Raw genomic sequence first — 20,381 nt, forward strand, 5'->3', positions numbered from 1 at the left:
AGGAGCCAATAGGCAGAGGGTAGCATAATTTATTTGATTCTCTGTAATAATGGTATGGAAATAATAATGCATTTTCTTTTGTAAAGTGGTTTCTTGCATCAACCACCATTTTCAGTCACCTTGTCTGAAGGACAAGTGGATAAACAGGTTAATTTTAAGCCCTGCATGTTTTTCCCCCCCAAAAGTCTCATGGAATGTAGGTCTACATTGAACACCACACATTTGCTGCTTCTGTAGGCTGAACGATAGAACAGCCATTTCCATGTTAAAATGTTATTGGATGCTTTGTCTCTATTGTTTTTGGTAGGCCTACATTATGATCAATTCACCACAGTAGCCTACTTGACCACTTAACTTAAAGAGGGTACAGCCTCAGTGTTCATATTGAAGCGAACCATTAAGGAGAGCTGAGCATTAAATAGGTCTAGTTGCCAGACTGAAGTAGCAAGGACATGCACATTAAGAGAAGATGACACCCAGGTTATACTCTATTTATGAAAGAGTACATCAACCAAGACCATACGTACATTTATGCCAGCTGGACGTACTATGGTCATCAGGATACAGGAAGAAAGATAACTGATGACTAACACGTGAAACAAGCATGCTATGCATACATTATTTTTGGGATGTGAAAAGGGTTCTACCATTGTTATAACCTAACCAAAAGCAGATATGAGCGTTAGTGGGCATGAACGAGCTCTGAGATGAGACGAAAATAATGGAGAAAGGTCAAGGGGAGCTATTTTCATATAGAGGGAGGGGACTCTATTCGTTATGCAAAGACAGAATCCTATAAAGGCAGAACTCTGTAATATGAGAATTTAGTCTCTTTCCATTGAGGGGCTCGGCTGTGTTATGTTTGTGATAGGGTCCTTCCATGGAAGGGCTCAGTTTTTCTACTTTGTATTAAAGTGTATATTGAATTCACACGTTCTTGTAAGAGTATTATATTTCTGAGACAATTCTCCACGACATTCACAGTAAACGCGTGCCGGAAGTTGCACAGAATTTTCACAATGCTCAAGTCTGCGCTCAGCAGATCTGAAATTTGCCCAGTGATAAAAAAAAGAATTGAAGGAACAGTTTAAAGAGTAACACAATTACACTATATAAAAAAAGAAACTCCCACTGTCAACTGCATTTATTTTCAGCAAACTTAACATGTGTAAATATTTGTATGAACATAACAAGATTCAAAAACTGAGACATAAACTGAACAAGTTCCACAGCCATGTGACTAACAGAAATGGAATAATGTGTCCCTGAGCAAAGGGGGGGGGGGGTCAAAATCAAAAGTAACAATCAGTATCTGGTGTGGCCACCAGCTGCATTAAGTACTGCAGTGCATCTCCTCCTCATGGACTGCACCAGATTTGCCAGTTATTGCTGTGAGATGTTACCACACTCTTCCACCAAGGCACCTGCAAGTTCACGTACATTTCTGGGGGGAATAGCCCTCACCCTCTGATCCAACAGGTCCCAGACATGCTCAGTGTGATTGAGATCAGGTCTCGTCACTGGCCATGGCAGAACACTGACATTCCTGTCTTGCAGGAAATCATGCACAGGACGAGCAGTATGGCTGGTGGCATTGTCATGCTGGAGGGTCATGTCAGGATGAGCCTGCAGGGAGGGTATCACATGAGGGAGGATGTCTTCCCTGTAACACACAGCTTTGAGATTGCCTGCAATGACAAGCTCAGTCCGATGATGCTGTGACACACCACCCCAGACCATGACGGACCCTCCACCTCCAAATCGATCACGCTCCAGAGTACAGGCGGTACTTTTTGCCAATCCTGTCTGGACCAGCGACGGTGGGTTTGTGCCCATAGGCGACGCTGTTGCCGGTGATGTCTGGTGAGGACCTGCCTTACAACAGGCCTACAAGCCCTCAGTCTAGCCTCTCTCAGCCTATTGTGGACAGTCTGAGCACTGATGGGGGGATTGTGCTTTCCTGGTGCAACTCGGGCAGTTGTTGTTGCCATTCTGTACCTGTCCCGCAGGTGTGATGTTCGGATGTACCGATCCCGTGCAGGTGCTGTTAGACGTGGTCTGCCACTGCGAGGACGATCAGCTGTCCATCCTGTCTCCCTGTAGAACTGTCTTAGGCGTCTCACAGTACGGACATTGCATTTTATTGCCCTGGCCACATCTGCAGTCCTCATGCCTCCTTGCTGCATGCCTAAGGCACATTCATGCAGATGAGCAGGGACCCTAGGCATCTTTCTTTTGGTATTTTTCAGAGTCAGTAGAAAGGTGTCTTTAGTGTCCTAAGTTTTCATAACTGTGACCTTAATTGCCTACCGTCTGTAAGCTGTTAGTGTCTTAACGACCATTCCACAGGTGCATGTTCATTAATTGTTCATGGTTCATTGAACAAGCATGAGAAACAGTGTTCAAACCGTTTACAATAAAGATCTGTGAAGTTGTGGATTTTTACGAATTATATTTGAAAGACGGTCCTGAAAAAGTATGTGGACATCTCTTCAAATGAGTGGATTCTGCTATTTCAAGCACTCCGTTTGCTGACGGGTGTATAAAATCAAGCACACATCCATGCAATCTCCAGACAAACATTGGCAGTAGAATGGCCTTACTGAAGAGCTCAGTGACTTTCAACGTGGCACCGACATAAGATGCCAACTTTCCAACAAGTCAGTTTGTCAAATTTCTGCCCTTTGCCCCAGTCAACTGTAAGTGCTGTTATTGTGAAGTAGAAACATCTAGGAGCAACAGCTGTGAAGTGGTAGGCCACACAAGCGGACAAATCTGGGTTTGGCGGATGCCAGGAGAACGCTACCTGCCCCAATTCATAGTGCCAACTGTAACGTTTGGTGGAGGAGGAATAATGGTCTGGGGCTGTTTTTCATGGTATGGGCCAGGCCCCTTGGTTCCAGTGAAGGGAAATCTTAACACTACAGCATACAATGACATTCTAGACGATTCTGTGCTTCCAACTTTGTGGCAACAGTTTGGGGAAGGCCCATTTCGGTTTCAGAATGAACCCCATGCACAAAGCGAGGTCCATATAGAAATGGTTTGTCAAGATCTGTGTTTAACTTGACTGGCCTGCACAGGGCCCTGACCTCAACCCTATCGACCACCTTTGGGATGAATTGGAACGCCGACTGCAAGCCAGGCCTAAACGCCCAATATCAGTGTCTGACATCACTAATGCTCTTGTGGCGGATTACTACATTCTGAATATTATTACAATAAACCAATCAATTACATAATTAATTGATAAATTACATAAATCATGAAGTTACTCATTTTCTATCTATGGCGACTGTGCCCATTAAACCTACTTGAGTAAACACAGAGATGCATCCATTTCCCCTTTATGATTTTCAGAAATCGTTAACGTTGCGTTATGCTAATGAGCCTGAGGCTTTATTCACGATCCCGGATCCGGGATGGGGAGTATAAAGAGGGTCCCAGAATGTAAATAGAAACACACACTTTTCATGTTATGATAGTTTACACTTAGAAACAAAAAACATTGAACCAATAACAAGAAAGCTGAAACATTTAGACATATCTTGGAATTATTGTTTGAACGATAAGTGTGAAAACAATCCAGAAGCAATTTGACATTATAATGTATCAGTAATATTTAACTGTTGTTGGCTACTGCGTATAAAGAACAGGATATATACAGTACCAGTCAAAAGTTGTCACACCTACTCATTCAAGGATTTCTTTATTTTTACTATTTTCTACATTGCAGAATAATAGTGAAGACATGGAAACTATGAAATAACACATATGGAATCATGTAGTAACCAAAAAAGTGTTAAACAAATCAAAATATATTTTATAATTTAAGTAGACACCCTATGCCTTAATGACAACTTTGCACACTCTTAGCATTCTCTCAACCAGTTTCATGAAGAATCTTTTCCCAACAGTCTTGAAGTAGTTCCCACACATGCTGAGCATTTGTTGGCTGCTTTTCATTTACTCCGCGGTCCATCTCATCCCAAACCATCTCAATTGGGTTGAGGTCGGCTGATTGTGGAGGCCAGGTCATCTGATATAGCACCATCACTCTCCTTCTTGGTCAAATAGCCCATACATAGCCTGGAGGTGTGTTTTTGGTCCCATAATGCACAAACCAGATGTGATGGTGTATCGCTGCAGAATAATGTGGTAGCCATGCTTGTCAAGTCTGCCTTGATTCCTAAATAAATCACAGACTTGGTCACCAGCAAAGGACCATCACACCTCCTTCCCTCATGCTTCACGGTCAGAACCAAACATACTGAGATCATCCGTTTACCTGCTCTGCGTGTAAACAAAGCCACGGCGGTTGGAACCCAAAATCTCTCATTTGGACTCATCAGACCAAAGGACAGATTTCCACTGGTCTAATGTCCACTGGTCGTGTTTCTTGGCCCAAGCAAGTCTTCTTCTTATAGTGTCCTTTAGTAGTGGTTTCTTTGCAGCAATTCAACCATGAAGGCATGATTCACGCAGTCTCCTATGAACAGTTGATGTTGAGATGTGTGTGTTACTTGAACTCTCTGCTACCACACGGCAAGCGGTTCCGGAGCGCCAAGATGTAGTTGTGATGGTCGTTATAGATGACAGGTAAATGTGTAGTCAATTGTATATATATATATATATATATATATGGCCAGATACTGCAGTAACCCTTTATCACTTGTACTAAAGTGGCTCTAATCTCTCAAAAGAGGAAGAGAAGGTGAGATTCACCTGCTGCAAGATGGCTTCCTGTACGTCAGGATCAGTCAGGTCCATGTTCTGATCCTTTGGGGTCAGCCTCACTCTCACCATCTGCTGTGTCTTCTTCACTAAGACTAACAGAGACAGATGTAGGATCTTAATTTGAGCTAGTTTGCTACAGCAGGAAAATAATCTTGCAGCAACAGGAAATGTGAATTATTATCTGGATTATAATTCATTTACATTTTGTAGGGGTTGATACATTTTTTGTAAAGTCAAAGGGGAAATTACAGTAGCTATAGATAATGCTGTCTAACCTATCTGCATGATGACACAATCCGTAGTAAACTATTGTTTTGATGGTGGACTGATTGTATTATTTTGTTTTTTGCAGCACAAATGTTCTATCCAAGCTGCGAGAGAGCGATAAAAGAGCTAAGGATGGCTGTAGGCCTACAGGACAGATGTTTATTAAAAAAATAGATTGGTATACTGTTTCATTGAAAATGTATTTCACAATCTGCAATGCTTGAATTTTCCAATACGTAATTGCCGCCAACCAACATTCTAAGTAGCAATATTGCGACACCATAGCTTTGTGAAACAAACATTAGTCTTAACATGAGAAAATTAAATAAAAATAAACATGTATCCACTAAAGCAAAGCTATAGGCTAATACCAACCTGGACTCAGGGGTAAACGTAACATAGTAAATGTAAATCTGGGACATTAATTAGTGTGATATGTTACATTTCGTATGGTATGTATTAATTTGTGGATCATCCATTCCATATGATATGCTACGAATTACAATTTGTACAATGTTACGAAATGCAACTCGTACAAGATAGAAAAATGTATGATATGTTCCGAATTACAATTTGTTGTGCCTAACATTAGCTTGGTTGCTAACGTTAGCTAGGCTAAGGGTTGAAGTTAGGGTTAGGTTAAAAGGTTAAAGGGTTAGCTAACATGCTAAGTTGTTGCAGAGTAGTTAAAAAGTAGTATGTCGCTAAATTAAATGCTAAAGTTGTCTGATGAGATTCGAACACTCAATCTTATTTGCTTGACATTAGTATTATACGCCCACCCATCCACACCAACTACTAGCACTAGCACCACATGATTTAATAGCCTATCGATAGGCAGCCATGTGGGCGTCACAATTTCAGAACCATGGACAGCGATCAGTAGGCTATACTTTGTGAGTTGCTGACGCATTAGAGGTTTTTTTGGGGGGGGTTCAGAGAAACAGCGCTATGCCAGTGACACACACACTGTGTCATGTAACTCACCACTGTCGCAGCAAAAGGGAAGTGTCGTCTCACATGTGTAGTCTGCCCATTTGCCTGATTTACCAATCACCGACACACAGTTCCCGTAGCGATTATTGGGTGCCCCTGAATGCCAGAATCTGAATGAAGAGTTACTCTGGTCTGACCAGCTCCAGTCTCTGAACAGGCCGATCCACACCCAGTTTCCCTTCGGTATCATGTTCCCTATCTCCCTGCTCTCAGCCAGGTTCCTCACACTGGCCATGTCTGTGTAGTGATGTCTGCAGTAGCTCTGCCCTTCATCCCACATCATACCTTCATTTGACAAGATGAACCTCTCAGAATTGTTGGTTGTCTTTCCTGCAATTATTGAATGCATTCTTGATGTCAAGGTAAATATTTCACAAGAAATCTATACTTGTTTTCAATCATGTTTATATGGTGTCACTGCATATGCATGTTAGAGTATTTGTTAAGTTATGATGTCATTTCCTATTTTAAAAATGTTCTGATTGTACAAACAGAGCTGTAAACACAAAGAGTAACATTTTCTCACCGTTGTTGCAGACCGAGTAGTATTTTATGATGCAACGGTCATCCCACCACGTCCCATACTCTCCTGTCACTACACAGTGGTGATCAGGCAATTTACCATCTGAACTGTCCCAGTTCTTAAACTCAGCCTCTCCCTCACCATAGTAGTCCATATCTTCTAGAGACCACCTCCAGCTGTTAACACCATTATACAACCCTATCCAGGCTGATCCATAAGAACCACTGTCTACAGTGTTGATCAGTCTGTTCATATCCTCCATGTTGTCTATGGTGGCCAGGTCAGTGTACTTATTTCTGCAGTGTCTCTGTGCTTCATTCCAGTTCTTGCCCATTTTCACAAAGTGATACTCATGAGCAAGGCATGAGGAGAGAGTGTAGAACCCTGTGGAGAAGTCCATTATCTCATTCATATTTTCACTGTAATGTCTATGTGAAGAACTTTATTGACATGTTGGTTCACCCAGTGAGGACAATTAAACCTGCTGTAGCAGTGGTTTAACAGTTAGCGTTGGGAGTGGCCCGGGTTGTTCAGTCGCACACTTTAACGCTGCGCAAAGGTCTGTGCACGGCCATGTCCCCGATGCGAATTTGATAAATACTCGAAGACTATGCCTCGCATCTTGGAACTCACTTGACGATCTTACAATGTTCAATGAAAATGAAGCTTGCAATTGTGCTTTCTGCCACGGTGCTCTCCATGCAGTGTGACGCAAGCATAAAAAGCTGGTAACTTTTCGACCAGCATACCTCCATATAAGTGTTCTTACCAAACAAATGATGATATTTTCTAACTACTGTAGCCTATAGATATCTGTTCCAGTGCAATATGTGAAAATACTTGGAAATGGAAAATTCTACCAGATAAATGTTGTCAACTAAAATCTAAAATCTGGATTTGAAAACAAAACCTTAATAAAGACCCTGACCAGAGAGAAACAAGACCAGCACCTTCTTGTCCATGACATAATAACAGACCTCTTGTACCTACAGACCAAAGGTGAATACATTTAGACATGATTGTTGTCATCCTCATCACCCTTAAAATATGATACATTTCTTGAATTATGTTGTTATCACTTTTGTAAAGAAAACCTGCTAGCTTTCCTCTGTACTGGTGAAATGTCCTTACCTGATCTGGTACTGTGGAGTCTGTTCATCTGAACCTCTCTCTGAACGGAGCACTGTCTCGAATCCCTGTCCAAATAAAGAGTCTGACAGTACGCCTATTCATCACTTTGTTTATTCTATGTTATAGCATTTAAAGAACACGTCACTGTACCACCAGGTTACAACAGAGATAGTCAAATGAGTAATGAATATGACAGACCTCTTGTACCTACAGACCAAAGGTGAATACACGATATTCGAATTGTCATTGTAGTCATCCTCATCATTAGTGGCTTAGTACCAATATCGATAATGATATGGTTTGACATCGATATGAGAAAGTCATATTGTGCTATCGGTTTATCCTTGCTGTTGAGCTACACTATTATGTAAAATAGCATACATGACTGTTCCCGCTGGCACAGAACCATCACAGTGACTCCACTTAACAAAGATAACTGCCTGCTGATGGGCCTTCAACTGGCTTCCCATCATATTCTAATTGGTTGGGAAGCTTAGAACATTCACAACTGGTCCATCAGGCAAGCAGTTGTCTGAGCTTCACAAAGCCGTGAAAGTGAAGTCCACACAGTTGCAATGTAATTCATTCAAACCTACACATGTCAGTTTGAAAAACATACAACTGACAAGGATATTCCATACCAGTGCCCATCACTAATCGTCATCACCAGCAGTAGAATCACCAACATCACCACCAGCAGTAGAATCACCACCATCACCACCAACAGTAGAATCATCATCACCAGTAGAATCATCTGGTGATTCACTAGAATCACTACTGCAGCATAAACACTGGAGGCTGAGACAGGAGGGGTCGGGAGACGGTGGTGTTGGCGTTGGCGTTCTTCAGCTTGCAAGCCTCCCCCTTTTCCCACCAAACATAGTGATGGTCATTATGGCCAAACAGTCCCATTTTTGTTTCATCAGACCAGGGGACATTTCTCCAAAAAGTAGGATCTTTGTCCCCATGTGCAGTTGCAAAACGTAGTCTGGCTTTTTTATGGCGGTTTTGGAGCAGTGGCTTCTTCCTTGCTGAGCGGCCTTTCAGGTTATGTCGATATAGGACTCGTTTAATGTGGATATAGATACTTTTGTACCTCCAGCATCTTCACAAGGTCCTTTGCTGTTGTTCTGGGATTGATTCACACTTTTCGCACCAAAGTACCTTCATCTCTAGGAGACAGAAAGCGTTTCCTTCCTGAGCGGTATGATGGCTGCATGGTCCCATGGTGTTTATACTTGCGTACTATTGTTTGTACAGATGAATGTGGTACCTACAGGCGTTTGGAAATGGCTCCCAAGGATGAACCAGACTCGTGGAGGTCTATAATTTTCTTTATGAGGTCTTGGCTGATTTCTTTGCATTTTCCCATGATGTCAAGCAAAGAGGCACTGAGTTTGAAGGTTGGCCTTGAAATACATCCACAGGTACAGCTCCAATTGACTCAAATGATGTCAATTAGCCTATCAGACGCTTCTAAAGCCATGACATCATTTTCTGGAATTTTCCATGCTGTTTACAGGCAGTCAAATTAGTTTATGTAAACTTCTGACCCACTGGAATTGTGATACAGTGAATTATAAGTGAAACAATCTGTCTGTAAACATTTGTTGGAAAAATTACTTGTGTCATGTACAAAGTTGATGTCCTAACCAACCTGCCAAAATTATAGTTTGTTAACAAGACACTTGCTGAGTGGTTGAATAGCAAGTTAATGACTCCAACCTAAGTGTATGTAAACTTCCGACTTGAACTGTAACCCAGGCATCTATTTCCTTAATGCACACATTTGCATAGTTAATTGTTTAATTCCAGTATCTTAATCAATTTCCTGCACTATTGTGTTATCATTTACACGCTGTCACATTTCTTTTGTATCAGAATGCCTCTATTAAAAACAATCCTTAACAGAAAAATTAGAGAGAGTTGAGAGAGTTGCGGGGGATGAGAGAAGGGGGGTGGGGGGTGAGTGAAGGAGGGGTGAGATAAGGGGTGGGGAGGATGGGTGAACAGAGAGTGAAGGAGGGGTGAGAGAAGGGGGGTGGGGTGAGTGAAGGAGGGGTGAGAAAAGGGGGGTGGGGGTGAGTGAAGGAGGGGTGAGGTAAGGGGTGGGGAGGATGGATGAACAGAGAGTGAAGGAGGGGTGAGAGAAGGGGGTGGGAGTGAGTGAAGGAGGGGTGAGGTAAGGGGTGGGGGTGAGTGAAGGAGGGGTGAGGTAAGGGGTGGGGAGGATGGGTGAACAGAGAGTGAAGGAGGGTGAGAGAAGGGGGGTGGGGGTGAGTGAAGGAGGGGTGAGGTAAGGGGTGGGGAGGATGGATGAACAGAGAGTGAAGGAGGGGTGAGAGAAGGGGGTGGGAGTGAGTGAAGGAGGGGTGAGGTAAGGGGGTGGGGGTGAGTGAAGGAGGGGTGAGGTAAGGAGTGGGGAGGATGGGTGAACAGAGAGTGAAGGAGGGGTGAGAGAAGGGGGGTGGGGGTGAGTGAAGGAGGGGTGAGATAAGAGGTGGGGAGGATGGGTGAACAGAGAGTGAAGGAGGGGTGAGAGAAGGGGGGTGGGGTGATTGAAGGAGGGGTGAGAAAAGGGGTGGGGAGGATGGGTGAACAGAGAGTGAAGGAGGGGTGATAGAAGGGGGTGGGGGTGAGTGAAGGAGGGGCGAGATAAGGGGTGGGGAGAATGGGTGAACGGAGAGTGAAGGAGGGGTGAGAAAATGGGGGTGGGTGTGAGTGAAGGAGGGGTGAGGTAAGGGGTGGGGAGGATGGGTGAACAGAGAGTGAAGGAGGGGTGAGAGAAGGGGGGTGGGGGTGAGTGAAGGAGGGGTGAGAAAAGTGGTGGGGAGGATGGGTGAACAGAGAGTGAAGGAGGGGTGAGAGAAGGGGGGTGGGGTGAGTGAAGGAGGGGTGAGATAAGGGGTGGGGAGGATGGATGAACAGAGAGTGAAGGAGGGATGAGAGAAGGGGGTGGGGTGAGTGAAGGAGGGGTGAGATAAGGGATGGGGAGGATGGGTGAACAGAGAGTGAAGGAGGGGTGAGAGAAGGGGGTGGGGTGAGTGAAGGAGGGGTGAGATAAGGGGTGGGGAGGATGGGTGAACAGAGAGTGAAGGAGGGGTGAGAGAAGGGGGGTGGGGGTGAGTGAAGGAGGGGTGAGAAAAGGGATGGGGAGGATGGGTGAACAGAGAGTGAAGGAGGGGTGAGAGAAGGGGGTGTGGGGATAGAGAGAGGGGGGGTAAGGGGAAGAGAGGGAGAGAGAGAAGGGGGTGGTGGAGAGAGCAAATGACATTATTTTACAGAGGTTGGGTGGGGGGACAGAGTGGAGGGGTGAGAGAGATGGTGAGGGGGTTGGGGAGAGAGAGGGGGTGGGGAAGAGAGCAAGAGACATTACTATTTTACAGAGAGCAACATACATGACTATTGTATTACAGTACAATGTTATTTATTCTATTTCACTACTCACCTGGGGTTGTTGATGCTGTTGTTACCGATGCGGATCTCAGCACCATCAAGTCTCTCAGGAACAACATCTCTGTTGGTGATGGTGACAGCTGTCACTCTGTACAGATCCAGCAGGTCCACTCTCCACCAGGGGTTGGTGTCATATGCAGTGTGGGAGCAGGATCCTAGGTGATAGTTTGATTATGTTCTCATCAATGGCATTGTGAGCCTGGCCATCCCCATTCAGTGATGACCGACTGGCCACTCCTTTCAAAGCGACATTAACTACAGGGACAGAGAAAAATGTTTTAATACAGAAATGACATTTGACATGTTTAGAAAATGGGGGGTGGGGGGGGGGGGGTAGGGTCTGAAATAAGAGTTCAAGAATTCAGTTATTATTACAATCTCTATACAAGGTATAAATACAACATTAAAAGTGTGACTGCAGAAGCAAGTCACACTAATAACAATATGACAGAAATCGTGAGTGATGTTCCTGTTAGCAAGCACATTACTTATACTTCCAGAACATTGATGTTGTGATATATAAGCGTAACGTAAATGTTACTTGAGGATGAATGTGAAGAGTGATGACAGTTACAGATGATTACCTGCAGGAGTGCCATGAGTTCCATCTCACACAGAGTGAGAATCTTGTTCTGTCCAGGGATCACCACAACAACATAGTGACCCTCCATCTCATTACACTGGAACGTGTTGGTCTCTCCTGCTGGGATTTTTTATTTTTATTTTATTTATTTTTTTACCTTTATTTAACCAGGCAAGTCAGTTAAGAACAAATTCTTATTTTCAATGACGGCCTAGGAACAGTGGGTTAACTGCCTGTTCAGGGGCAGAACGACATATTTGTTCCTTGTCAGCTCGGGGGTTTGAACTTGCAACCTTCCGGCTACTAGTCCAACGCTCTAACCACTAGGCTACCCTGCTGTGGGAGATGACAACACATCTGAAAGATAGATAGAGGGATAGAGGGGGAATGAGGACTCTACAATGTACCATAGAGAATACAGTCATTCTGTTAAATATATAACCACTGAATAGCTACAGAATCATGGATCAAGACCAATGTATTCCAATCTCCTTCAAGACAGGACATAAAAATGTACTGATGTCTATTTGTCACATGGAGATGTTGATGCCGTTGTAATACAGACACAGAACAGCTCCAGAAGAATGAAGAATGAAGATCATATCTGAACACCGACAAGAGAATAAATAAATGTGTACAAATGTCTACAGTATGTGTCACCTGGGGTTGTTGATGCTGTTGTTACCGATGCGGATCTCAGCACCATCAAGTCTCTCAGGAACAGCATCTCCTCTGTTGGTGATGCTGACAGCTGTCACTCTGTACACATCCAGCAAGTCCACTCTCCACCAGGGGTTGGTGTCAAACACAGTGCTGCTGCAGGATCCACCATAGTTATAGTTAGTGTTGCGGTTTCCATCGATGACTTTACTTGGACTATATTCCCAATGAAAAAGGGAAGACTGAGCAGCCACTCCTCTCAATGCCACATTGTCTGTTTGAGTGACAGAGACAGATATAATACACAGGTTTATTCATGCAAACCGTAGCCATACATTTTGCAACTGAAAACTAGGTTCTGTCAGTGGCCAATACTGATAGTTAATTCATTGATTAGTTGATTTGGTTTGTTTGTTTTTGTCTGTTTGTCTGCTTTATTAAAAATGCATTTACCTATCTGCACGATGACCCTCCAAACAAGTAGGAAGATCCCTGTAAAACAACAATATTATGAATGAATAATATTATGAATTTGTCATAGAGAATAATATTGTGAATACACTTTAACATTATATGACAAATTGTGTAACATGCTATAGGGTAATGCTGATCATTAAAGATCTCTGACTTTTAGATGGAAGGGTTGGGGTCAACTCAATTTCCATTTCAGTCAATTCAGGAAGTGCACTGAAATTTGAATGGTCTTTTCAATTCTGATTGGTTCATTTGAAAGCTACAGGACTTGTCTTTTTGGAAATGCAACTCATTCTTATTCCTGGCAATGTCATAAGAATCTCTCAGAGGTTAATTGGAATGTGATTTACTGTCTGTTTTGACAGGAACTGAAATAGAATTGACCCGAACCCTTGTAGGGATTTAGTTCTCACCAGAGACAGGGATAGCTCTCCTACTCCACTCCATGGATCTGGGATGTAGCAACATATTCATCAGTCAATATGAATTAATAACGTTAAACATTTCCCCCTTTTAATTATAAGTTAATATGATCTATTTCTGGACATCCAACACCTGCCATGTGCTTTAGCATGTAGATGTACTATTCTTGTCCTTTTCAACATTAGACACATACCACAAACACAAACTTTAATTTGTGTGATAATAACCAATTTTTTTATTTATATCATCATTACTTTTATATTATTAGCTTGTCCTCCCGTGACTTCTTCGCTCCTCTCAGTGTGTCAATGGTGTATTGGAGGTGAAGTTCCAAAAACGAGCACTCCATAAATCAAACGCGCTCAAAAAACGGACCATAAATGTAAAGCACATAAACTAACACCACATAACATGAAACAATTACACACAAAACATGATAGGAACCAGAGGGTTAAATACAAGTAGATTGATCGGGGAAATGAAAACCAGGTGTGTATGGAAATGGAGCGGGGATGGCTCGAATGCTGGTGACGTCGATCTCCGAACGCCGCCCGAACAAGGAGAGGTGCCGACTTCTGCGGAAGTCATGACACAGTGTGTGTGATGAATCTTCTTCTTCTCGTTCTCTTATTATTCCCTCTGTCCGGACAACATTCAAACCTGGGTCATGTTCATTAGGGTATACAGCAGAAAAAATGTAGCAACTTTTTGCAGGGGGATTAAAAATAAGTGTTTGTTATTGGATAAGATCAGGTAGTAACTCACTCACTGTTTCAATCTTGTTTCTTTCATTTGGTGCCTTATGAATACAACCCTGTATTAGCCAAACAATGGGAAGGTAAGGTGAGGTTTATTTGGTCAGCAGTGGTCCATAGGCCACCATCCCGTGTGTGTGTGTGTTTGTATGTGTGTGTGTGTAGTTTCCCGGGGGGATTTGGCTAGCAGTGGTCCGTAGCACACCATCCCGTGTGTATGTGTGTTTGTATGTGTGTGTGTGTAGTTTCCCGGGGGGGGATTTGGTCAGCAGTGGTCCATAGCCCACCATCCCGTGTGTGTGTGCATGTATGTGTGGTGTTTCCCGGGGGGATTTGGTTAGCAGTGGTCCATAGCCCACCATCCCGTGTGTGTGTGCATGTACGTGTGGTGTTTCCCGGGGGGATTTGGTTAGCAGTGGTCCGTAGCCCACCATCCCGTGTGTGTGTGCGTGTATGTGTGGTGTTTCCCGGGGGGATTTGGTTAGCAGTCATCCATAGAACCTCATGTACTACCTGAGGTGAAATATGTAAACTGTGGTTTATTTAACAACAGTGCTTTTACTCAAAATACATCTCACTTTAAATCATTACGATCAATCTATTAATCAAATGTACAAATTATGCATATTAAACTTTGAAGTTTATTTATTTGTATTAAACCTCTACTTTGTGATATACACTTAAAGACAGAACCAGACAGATAAACAGAAACATCCATAATAATGTCAGGATTTGGCCAGGGTTGTTCCGGGTTTTGGTCAGTAGATGTCCCCATTGTGCTTTTTGTCCCTATGTTTTTTCCCTTGATCCCCATTATTATTTGCACCTGTGTCTCGTTTCCCCTGATTGTATTTAAACCCTTTGTTTCCCTCAGTTCTGTGCTCTGTGTTTGTATGTTAGCACCCTGCCCTAGTGTTCTGTGTGCTCTTGTCGATTCCGGGTGAAGTTCTTGTGGTATTCTGTTTTTTGTTTTTGTTTATTTTTGGTGAGTTTCTTTTGAGGTCTTTTTGTGTTTTTCCTACCACCTTTTGGATTTGCCATTTTTTGTATTTTAGGATTTTTTCTTTATTAAATACACCGTCTTAAGTACTGCTGTGTCTGCCTCATCTTCTGGGTTCTGCTGTCTATTCGTGGCTCAGTTGGTTAAGTGACTATTTCTCACTCCGGAGACCCAGGTTCGAAACCGGGTCCTGACAGAAACACAGAGCCAAAAATGAACCCAGAGGCAGCCAGTTCCCAGGACCTTTTTGCCACGCTGTCCCACCACCAGGAGACTGTCCAACGCCACGAAGCCGCCCTGGTTCAGCAAGAGGCCTTAATGGCTAGACATTCTCATCTTCTGTCGGAGATGCTGACTTCCATTAAGCAAATATCTGATCGACTTACCCCGGCAACAGTTTCCGTCCCAGTACCTCAGATTCACGTACCCATGGCAGTTAACCCCCTGGCTGAACCTCGTCTTCCACCTCCCCAACGGTTCTCAGGTGATCCAAGTGCTTGTAAAGGCTTTCTCACTCAATGTTCTCTCTCCTTTGAGCTGCAACCCTCGTCGTTTCCCACCGACCGGTCTAAGATCGCATATATCATTACCCTGCTGTCGGAAAAAGCCCTGGCCTGGGCTACTGCTGTGTGGGATGCCCATAGTTCCTGCTGTGCCAGCTACTCTGCCTTTGCTGAGGAATTCAAACGAGTGTTTCAAGGCCCAAGCAGTGGTTCTGACTCAGCCAAACAGCTCCTGACTCTCCATCAAGGTTGGCGCAGCGTGACGGACTATGCCATCCAGTTCCGCACGGTGGCAGCAGCGAGTGGCTGGAACAACGAGGCGCTCACGGTGTGCTTTCTGAAAGGCCTTTCCGACACTATCCAAGATGAACTGGCCACTCGGGAACCACCGGACAATCTCGAGTCCCTGATCAAGTTGGCCTCACGCATTGACCAGCGTCTGAGAGAGAGAAACTCAACCGTAGACCTCTAGCCCCTATCAGTCCCAGCTCCGAGTCCCCACCTTTATCATCGCTGGCTCCACCGGAACCCATGCAGATTGGACGCATCTCCCAGGCTGAGAGAGACCGCCGGATGAGGAGCGACGCTGTCTATATTGCGGCAAACCGGGCCATTTCCGTTCCACGTGTCCCGGGCTCCAGGGAAACGCTCTGTCCCGTACAGACCGGGGGAACTGTAACGGGAAACATAACCTCCTCCCATCCGTCCAACTCCCGTCTGCTCATTCCAGTCACCCTCTCCTGGGACAACCACAAGCTTCACCTTCAAGCCTTGGTAGACTCTGGAGCCGCAGGTAACTTCATGGATGGTGTCTGGGCGAAGGAGAATGGCGTTCCCTCTGAACCTCTAAGTGACCCCATGAGGGTTACTACATTGGATGGAAGCCCTTTGGGATCTGGACTTGTCACTCATGTCACTACCTCCTTGAGACTTTCAGTTTCACAACACCAGGAATTGATGAACTTTCATTTGATCTCCTGTTCCGAGTTCCCTCTCGTCCTTGGATACCCCTGGCTTCACAGCCATAACCCTCACATCGACTGGTCTGTGGGCACTATCAAGCAGTGGGGTCCTACGTGCCAAGCTACTTGTATTTTCCAGAATTCCCGAGTTCTACTCCCGAGTCTTTAGAATCCATCGACCTGACCCGAGTTCCCGAGTGTTACCATGACCTCAAACTGGTGTTTAGCAAACAGAGGGCCACCATGCTACCACCCCATAGATCTTACGATTGCCCCATCGACCTGTTTCCGGGCACTTGCCCCCCAGGGGTCGGATCTTTTCCCTATCTCCACCCGAACGAGCTGCTATGGATACCTACATCAAGGACTCTCTGGAAGCAGGCCTCATGCGTCCATCAACCTCCCCGGCGGGAGCAGGGTTTTTCTTTGTGGCCAAGAAAGATGGTGGATTACGTCCTTGCATCGACTACCGGGGACTCAATGACATAACCGTCCGTAACCGTTACCCGCTACCCCTTATGGCCACAGCCTTCGAGCTGCTCCAGGAAGCAGTTGTTTTCACTAAGCTTGACCTGCGGAACGCATACCATCTTGTGCGGATCAGACCTGGTGACGAGTGGAAGACCGCTTTCAACACGCCTACTGGTCACTATGAATACTTGGTGATGCCCTTCGGCCTGACCAACGCCCCAGCGGTGTTCCAAGCGCTCATAAACGATGTGCTTAGGGATATGCTTAACACATTTGTGTTCGTTTACTTGGATGACATCCTCATCTTTTCGAGCTCCCTTCAAGAACACACTAAGCATGTCAGACAAGTACTCAAACGCCTCCTGGACAGCCATCTGTACGTTAAGCCGGAAAAATGTGAATTCCATTCATCCCGAGTACAATTCCTGGGATTTGTAGTGGAACCCGGTCGAGTCCAAATGGACCCTAGGAAGGTAGGGGCGGTAGCGGATTGGCCCACCCCCAAATCCGTTAAGGATGTTCAGCGTTTCCTGGGCTTCACAAACTTTTACCGCAAGTTCATCAAGAACTTCAGTTTGGTGGCAGCTCCTCTCTCAGCTTTAACCAAAGGTGGCAATGCAAGGTTTGTGTGGGGAAGAGAAGCTGAGACGGCCTTCCAAGGACTCAAGCAGCGCGTCCTCTCTGCTCCCATCCTGATACTACCGACTACGGATGAACCATTTGTGGTGGAGGTAGACGCATCAGAGGTTGGTGTTGGAGCTGTCCTGTCTCAGAGGGGTGAAGACAAGAAGCTTCATCCGTGCGCTTTCTTCTCACACCGGCTTACCCCGACTGAGAGGAACTACGATGTGGGGATCGTGAACTCCTAGCGGTTAAGATGGCATTGAAGGAATGGAGACACTGGCTCGAGGGGGCTTCTCACCCGTTTCAAGTGCTTACGGACCACAAAAATCTGGAGTATATCCAGCAGGCGAAGCGATTGAACTCTAGACAAGCTAGATGGTCTCTTTTCTTCAATCGATTCCAGTTTATCCTCACCTATCGGCCCGGGTCGAAGAATCTCAAACCGGATGCCCTGTCCCGAGTCTACGCTCCTGCCATTCGAGATGACACGGACATGCCTGTCCTTCCTGCTGCTAAGATTGTGGCTCCGATCTCGTGGCAAGTTGAGGATACCGTGAGACGTGCTCAAGCTAGCGAACCGGACCCTAAAGGAGGCCCTGCCAATCGGTTGTTTGTCCCCAAGGCAGTGAGGACTCAGGTCCTTCTGTGGGGGCACTCCTCTCGCCTCACCTGTCATCCGGGCGTAGGTCGCACCTTGGAGTTCATCCAGCGTAAGTTCTGGTGGCCTACCATAAGAGAAGACGTTGCCACTTTCGTCAATGCCTGCCCCGTGTGCTGCCAGGGCAAATCTTCTCACCTCCGCCCTCAAGGACTCCTTCACCCTTTACCTGTTCCCCACAGACCCTGGTCCCATATCTCATTGGACTTTATTACTGGACTTCCTCCATCCCATGGCAATACTACTATCCTAGTCATAATCGACAGGTTTTCAAAGGCGGCCAGGTTCGTCCCTCTGACTAAGTTACCTTCTGCCAAGGAAACGGCTGAGTTGGTAATTAATCATGTGTTCCGAGTCTTCGGCATTCCTCAAGATGTGGTTTCTGACAGAGGTCCCCAGTTCGCCTCAAGGTTTTGGAAGGCCTTCTGCCAACTCATGGGGGCTTCTGCCAGTCTATCTTCAGGGTACCATCCGGAGTCCAACGGCCAAACAGAGAGGATGAATCAAGAGCTGGAAACCACCCTCCGATGTATGACTCGTGACAACCCGTCCACATGGTCATCCTTTATTGTTTGGGCCGAATACGCGCACAACACCTTGCGCTCCTCCTCCACTGGTATGTCCCCGCACGAGTGTCAGTTTGGCTATGCTCCTCCATTGTTCCCCGACCAGGAGGCAGAAGTCAGAGTGCCTTCAGCCTTGAGGTTCGTCAGACGCTGTCGGCTTATGTGGAGGAAGACCTGTCTTAATCTGATGCGTTCCTCACAGAGGTATCAACAACAAGCCAACAGACGTCGCCGTCCCGGGCCTACCCTGCGCCCCGGCCAGAGAGTCTGGCTTTCCACAAGAGACTTACCTCTACGGGTGGAGTCTCGCAAGCTGTCCCAAAAATACATCGGTCCCTTCAAGGTTGCCAGGAGAGTTAACCCAGTTTCTTATCGCCTACACTTACCCAGATCCCTTAAGATTAATCCCACATTTCATGTGTCATTGTTAAAACCTGTTGTTTTTTCTCCCCTTGTCCCGGCAGACAGACCTCCCCCTCCGCCTCGTGTCATTGGAGGCCAGCCGGCTTATACCGTCCACCGGATACTGGATTCCCGCCGGGTGCAGCGGTCCTGGCAGTATCTGGTGGACTGGGAAGGCTACGGTCCTGAGGAGCGCTCCTGGGTTCCTGCCAAAGACATCCTGGAACCTGACCTCATTCGTCAGTTCAGGGTCCTCCACCCTGAGAGAGCTGGTAGGAACGTCAGGAGCCGTTCCTAGGGGGGGGGATTCTGTCAGGATTTGGCCAGGGTTGTTCCGGGTTTTGGTCAGTAGATGTCCCCATTGTGCTTTTTGTCCCTATGTTTTTTCCCTTGATCCCCATTATTATTTGCACCTGTGTCTCGTTTTCCCTGATTGTATTTAAACCCTTTGTTTCCCTCAGTTCTGTGCTCTGTGTTTGTATGTTAGCACCCTGCCCTAGTGTTCTGTGTGCTCTTGTCGATTCCGGGTGAAGTTCTTGTGGTATTCTGTTTTTTGTTTTTGTTTATTTTTGGTGAGTTTCTTTTGAGGTCTTTTTGTGTTTTTCCTACCACCTTTTGGATTTGCCATTTTTTGTATTTTAGGATTTTTTCTTTATTAAATACACCGTCTCAAGTACTGCTGTGTCTGCCTCATCTTCTGGGTTCTGCTGTCTATTCGTGGCTCAGTTGGTTAAGTGACTATTTCTCACTCCGGAGACCCAGGTTCGAAACCGGGTCCTGACAAATAATTTATGAAGTTACAGTGCCTTGCGAAAGTATTCGGCCCCCTTGAACTTTGCGACCTTTTGCCACATTTCAGGCTTCAAACATAAAGATATAAAACTGTATTTTTTTGTGAAGAATCAACAACAAGTGGGACACAATTATGAAGTGGAATGACATTTATTGAATATTTCAAACTTTTTTAACAAATCAAAAACTGACAAATTGGCCGTGCAAAATTATTCAGCCCCCTTAAGTTAATACTATGCCACCTTTTGCTGCGATTACAGCTGTAAGTCGCTTGGGGTATGTCTTTATCAGTTTTGCACATTGAGAGACTGAAATTTTTTCCCATTCCTCCTTGCAAAACAGCTCGAGCTCAGTGAGGTTGGATGGAGAGCATTTGTGAACAGCAGTTTTCAGTTCTT

General features: G+C 45.3%; 1 protein-coding gene across 1 annotated transcript; it reads right to left on the minus strand.

Annotated features, from left to right (window-relative positions):
• Window positions 1–11,098: 11,098 nt before the first annotated feature.
• LOC135511253 (fucolectin-like) lies at window positions 11,099–13,274 on the minus strand. The gene is made up of 5 exons (XM_064932876.1): window positions 13,241–13,274; window positions 12,354–12,627; window positions 12,029–12,050; window positions 11,652–11,820; window positions 11,099–11,265 (listed from the first exon to the last, which is right to left on the minus strand). Exons 1-5 carry the CDS (start codon window positions 13,272–13,274, stop codon window positions 11,099–11,101), a joined length of 666 nt encoding a protein of 221 aa, XP_064788948.1.
• Between the last annotated feature and the right edge of the window lie 7,107 nt (window positions 13,275–20,381).

Source organism: Oncorhynchus masou, chromosome 23 (assembly GCF_036934945.1).
Source record: "Oncorhynchus masou masou isolate Uvic2021 chromosome 23, UVic_Omas_1.1, whole genome shotgun sequence".
Lineage (NCBI taxonomy): Eukaryota > Metazoa > Chordata > Actinopteri > Salmoniformes > Salmonidae > Oncorhynchus > Oncorhynchus masou.